The sequence below is a fragment of the Alosa sapidissima genome, chromosome 10, assembly GCF_018492685.1.
Source record: "Alosa sapidissima isolate fAloSap1 chromosome 10, fAloSap1.pri, whole genome shotgun sequence".
Classification (NCBI taxonomy): domain Eukaryota; kingdom Metazoa; phylum Chordata; class Actinopteri; order Clupeiformes; family Clupeidae; genus Alosa; species Alosa sapidissima.
This window is the reverse complement of record NC_055966.1, coordinates 7,976,610-7,982,190: the sequence shown is the minus strand read 5'-3', so window position 1 is coordinate 7,982,190 and position 5,581 is coordinate 7,976,610. Positions and strand designations below refer to the sequence as shown.

At 40.9% G+C, this 5,581-nt stretch overlaps 1 protein-coding gene across 2 annotated transcripts; it reads left to right on the top strand.

The window, feature by feature from the left end:
- The first annotated feature begins 333 nt into the window (after window positions 1-333).
- LOC121720139 lies at window positions 334-1,733 on the top strand. 2 transcript variants are annotated; one of them, XM_042106055.1, is made up of 2 exons: window positions 334-689; window positions 998-1,733. In XM_042106055.1, exon 2 carries the CDS (start codon window positions 1,007-1,009, stop codon window positions 1,592-1,594), a length of 588 nt encoding a protein of 195 aa, XP_041961989.1. In that variant the 5' UTR covers window positions 334-689; window positions 998-1,006; the 3' UTR covers window positions 1,595-1,733. The 2 variants fall into 2 exon arrangements, with proteins under 2 accessions (XP_041961989.1, XP_041961990.1); XM_042106056.1 differs by lacking the exon at window positions 334-689 and adding an exon at window positions 696-881.
- Window positions 1,734-5,581: the final 3,848 nt, after the last annotated feature.

The window sequence follows — 5,581 nt, the reverse complement described above, 5'->3', positions numbered from 1 at the left end:
CGAGTGATAAATCAATATTTTACCGTAGAATGTTGGGAAATCCTATTCAAGTCAATGGAGCGTTCTACTAGCATTGTGAAGAGCCGTATAATAAACCAGTGTAGCCTATTCATGGACATCATATATCCAATAAGCCCTCACACAGTCACTGCCACACATTCCCCACCAGACACAGTGCAGCAGTCTTACTTCTGAAGTTCTGGGTGCTATGAAGGAAGGCTGTGCAGTAATCAGTCATACCAGTTCAAAGGGCAGTGACAGGCAGGCTGCCAACAGGGCGTATCTCTGTCAGCAAGATTTCTTTCAGGATATAGCCTGCAACAGAAATGCACTCACAGACTACACTCACTGTTCCATTGAACAGGTCACATGGTAATGTATACTGTCTGGATCTGGCCCTGAACTGGCCCTGCTCTGGCTGTGATGTGGTTGAGGATTTGTCTAGGTCCCTCCCAGCATTACTGTGACTTCCATGTCACTGGGATTGAAAGCAAAGGAACAGACATGGAGCATAGAGGAATGATTCAGAAGAGGTGTTCCGGGGACATGTTTACGCGTGTCAGGCCTCTGCTGCGGGAGGGGAGGGGCGGGCAGACTGCCGCCTCAGCAGAGAGGGAGGTCCCGAGAAGCTAAACCCAGCAAGCAACAGCGCAGCACAGCCAGCCAGCCAGCCAACTTCTTGCTTTACGGTAAGGTGCTCACTCAGCGACACCCTGAGCATAAAGTTTACAGGATCCCCTTCACTGTGGGGAGAGCCGAGTGTTACTGTAAAGATGGCTGTGTCTTTAAGCTCTGAACAGGCCTCTAGGACAAGCTAAAAATAACTCTCTATTTTTACACGCCACCGCGTAGAGCACTCCCTGCTTTCAAACAACTCAGAGGTACGGGGGGGAGGGGCAGGAGGTGAAGAAAGAAAGAGACAAACAAAGAAAAGAAGAAAGAAAGAAAGAATATTTGATTCTTTATAACTGTGTACATTGATGATCTTTTCATACAGGAAGCCAAGATGAAGACTCTTGTTGTCTGGACCCTGTTTCTGCTGCTCTCCCTCACAGGGATTGCTGCTCTAGATGATCAGAACTCGATGCCCTGCATGCTGTCTGATCACACCACGGCCTACAAGACCTTCCTGAAGCGCCACATCCTGGAGGGAGCGCCAAGTACTGATGACCAGAACGCGTGGGAGGAGCTGCTGCGGAACAAGAAGTTCTGCTCCCGTCCCACGCAGTCCTTTCTCCCCGAGAGCGAGAGGCAGCGGGTGGAGGCTGTGTGCTCCCCGTCGGGTGGGAAGGCCTTCAGGGGGAACATGTGTATCAGTAAGGAGCCCTTCTCCTTCATCACAGTGCGCGTGGAGCAGGGAACCTGTGGCATCAAGCGGATCGTCCACGAGCGCAAGCATCTGATCCTGGCCTGTGAGAAGCTCCAGAATGTCTGCCAGCCCGTGCACTTTGAGGGGAACCCGCAGAGTCTTGTGCCGGACCAGAACAAACCCGACTGCGGCCTTAGGTCACCCAGGAGCGGAGGCGACAGGGTAGCAGCAGGACTTGTGAACATACTTTGTCTCCTGTTGGTGGCGCTAGAGGTCGCCGTGTGATTTACCCACTGGTCCATTTCCTGCTTTATTTCCAGGCTGAAACACTGTGCCACTGATTGTGATATGTCTTTATTTTATCATAAGTACGTGACTGAGTTGTATGCCAACATTTTACAAACAATGAACAATTCTATCAGCATGGAAAGTCTCAGTGCCATGATGTAAACCACTTGTGACCATTACAGACTCAACGCCCGCTGGTGACATCTGATGCACGTCAAGTAACGGCAAAGTTTAGAAAATTGTTCAATCTGTTGAGCATCAAATCCATGGATGTGAATGTCGCCACCAGTGGGCTTTGGCCTTTAAACCAATTATTTTACAGTTTTTTTCAACTGCTTACACACTAAATCTTTGATTGTCACACAATTTTCTAAACATGTCCTCCAAACATCATAACCCGACACCAAATCTGCAAAACCATACACTAATTCTCAGTGTTTGACTCAGTTTTCAATTGACTAAAACACATTTTGCAAAACATCACACACAATTTTCTACCTAACACACAAAAATCTAACAGGAAGTAACTTGATTTCGTTATTCAAACACAACCCATCAAAATGCCACACTAAATCACCAGTGCTTCACTCTTTCTTTTCACATGTGTAAACACTTTACTTTACTGAACACCATCCAATCATTGCCTTAGTATAGGTCTATGAATAGATATACTCTCTATATAGGTATGGACCCTTTCAATCTGCTCCTAGAGGATTTGCGGTTGAAATATTCAGAACCAATGCAGATACTTTGAAAATTACAGTAATCGGACTTTAGCTTACAGTAATGTTCTACAAAAAGTTGACTTTATGTACATTTTTTCTTTTTACTCCACACACACACACACACTTGTCTTTGGAAAAAAAACAAAATCAGTGTTTTCAAAACTCCATGTACATCTGGTGGTCACTGTATTCTTCTTTGCTTTTTTTCTTGTTTGCTGTAAAATACTGTATTCGCAACAGCAAATTATTTGGGAAAAATCACTATTTTTACAATATTTTTTCAATATTGCTTGCATTTTTACTGTGTATTTCAACTTCTCTTTGTTGATACCGTAACTTTCACTCTTGTATGGAAATACATATAGAAAGCCTAAGACAGAAGAGCTTTAGGTTTTGAGCAACAGTGTGTACATGATGTATCCAAAATGTCATATTATGACAAAAGTGTTTGTAATGTGAGGCGAATGTTTGCTTTAAAGATGTGTTTTTGACATTTTGAATGTTGTGTGTCATTTTGCTGGAGATTTGAGGCATTTTGCATTTTGTGTGAGCAATTGTGGGTTTTGTGTGTGGAGTTTTGAAAAATAGACAGAGTTTTGAAAACGTGTGTAAACAATTGTAAAAAACTGTAACCATTAGCACAACATTTACACAGTTACACAGAGTATTTTTACCATTAGCACAACATTTACACAGTAACACAGAGTATTTTAACCATCCAGAAATCTAATTCAATCATCTATTGACAGACAAGATTAGCTTTCACATGTTTTCAGGAAAGGTAAACAAACACAGTTCTCTGCAAGTGTATATAGTAGGGCTGTCAAAATAACTGATTCATTTCGATTAATTAATTTGAGAAAAAATAACTGATTAAAAAAAAATAGTGCAGATTAATCGATTCCGTATGACCTTTGACCCCGAGCCGTTCTAGTCAGTAACCATTAGACTGTCAAATGAAGGAGAGAGAAGAAAATGTGCTGCCTAGATCATTGATTGGAACATTTACTTTTAAAAAACGGCCTGTACAATGTCCTCTACAATGTCTGCAGCAAGGAATTTGCATATCACCGGAGTCTGTCAATTCGAAAGTTGCACATCAATGCAAAGAAATAGTGTTGACATTGAGGGGAGTGTTAATTTATTTTCATTGTGTCCCTTAGGTTATGTCTGTGGCCTGAAATGCCTTGCATGTTAAAAAAAAAAAAAAATTCTTCCCGAAGCACTTTTGAATTTATTTCCTCAGCATATTAGGTCTTATCATAGATTATTATGGCCATTATTTGAACAGTGAAAGTAATAATAAAAGTATTTTTGAACTTTAATGTCACTAATGCTGATTATTTAATGATTCATTTGAATTTAAATATTTAAAATACTTTCACAGCAAAAATTATATGTGATTAATTTAGATTAATTAATCACAGAGTATATAATTAATTAGATTAGATTTTTTAATCGATTGACAGCCCTAGTATATAGTCTAGAGCATTTCAACACATTTTCAAGGCTAAATGAGCATTTCAACACATACCAATGTATTGAGTATGTTTGATATAATTTAATGTGATTGATTCTGACTGTATAGAGAGATACTTTTGATAAACTTATTTGAAGCTGTCATTGCATTTTTTTTTTTCTGTGTTCAAATGTACAGCCTTAGCACTGTTCGAATTATACCGTGAGCTTCGGGGTACAGCTATTTAGACTGGTGATGTCACTCTCCATTTTATTTAGGCTTGCACATGATTTCAATTTCCCTTCGAAATAAAGGTGGCTGGCTGACCGACAAGGTAAAAGAAACTAATCATACTAGCAAGCACAATGCACCCTACACGTTATGGGAAGGGTTGAATTTGGGCAGGGGTAAACACTGTTTCAAGGTGCGCCCCGTGCGTAAATTTGCGTGCCACAGTCAAAAAATATTTTTTGGTATAGCAGTGCATTGCAAACATGGAAATGCATACAGACCAGTAGCACAGAAATGGCAAACATACAACTTAAATTTAAGACCCAGAATTGTTTACAGATGGGCTACAGAAAGTCTCCCGTTTAATAGTCAAGTTCACCTAGCCTAATACAAGTCCTGCCTTTGGTTCATTATGACCGCCTCTAGCGAAGCTAGCGAAGCGGTCATATAATGATTGTCAGTTTTTTTTTTTTTCCCGTCATCTACTCCCTGAATTTTTGGTCAACGATACCCGGGACACCGAAACACCGGTGCACATGAAATTTGGTGGGTATGTAGCCCCACTAGACTTTTACGGAAAAATTTTGTTTCACCATGCTGGGCCCCCCGAACCGCAAAAAAAGCAGTTTTTCCTAAATAACTACCTGAACCGTGGCACTGAGGATGAAGAATCTTTTATGGTATGTTGGTCTCAAGGGCCCACCTCAACCAAGTTTCGTAGAATTTCATACATGGGGGGGTCTAAAAAAAAATTAGGTTATGTGTACATTTAGTGACTGTACACTCATTGGCCTGTAGATGGCGGTGCACACATATACACATGCACACACACACAGGTACGCATATACCATCGGTATTAGAACGGCTGATACATAATTACAAATTCAGTAGGATTAAAAGAAAGCCAAAAATTCATCATCATCATCATGGCTGCATTTCCAGTATTGGCGATAAGTAGTCGTTTGTCCACTAGATGGCGCATCGTTGCAGTAAGACGTAATTTTGTTGGAAGTTAAAAGTGGGTTGGAAAAACAATGGACGCTTCCTACAAGGACTGTAGTTTACCGCAGAGAACGTCTATTAAGGATAGGACGATGTTCACAGGAAATGTAATTCCCATTTCTTCTTGAAGCCGAAATAAATCTGAGAATGTTTATCGGACATGCTTGGTTTTTACTGCAGGTACGTTAATCTTATAATATCAATAAGGACCTAGGCACAATAATGTTACCGTTAGCGTTGGTTGAGTGATGGAGGCCAATTTGATTGCATTTGTAGAAAACTATAAATGCGGTTATACCAAGCAAATTGATAGCAGCACTGTAATTGTATCTTTCGACTGTCATTTGTTGCACGTGCTACAAAAATCATTCTGTGCAATGGAAGATTTACCAACGTTACACCGGTCTGATACAGTTTTGCCTATACATGCATGAGACTGAGACGCCTGTTTATTTGTTTGAAGTGCGTGCAGGGTGTGAGAGGGGAATCGATGTGCTTTGATTCCAGCTTGGTAGTTGTAGTCTGTGAGATTAAAAAGCACGTGTGTGTGAAGTATCCAAACAATGA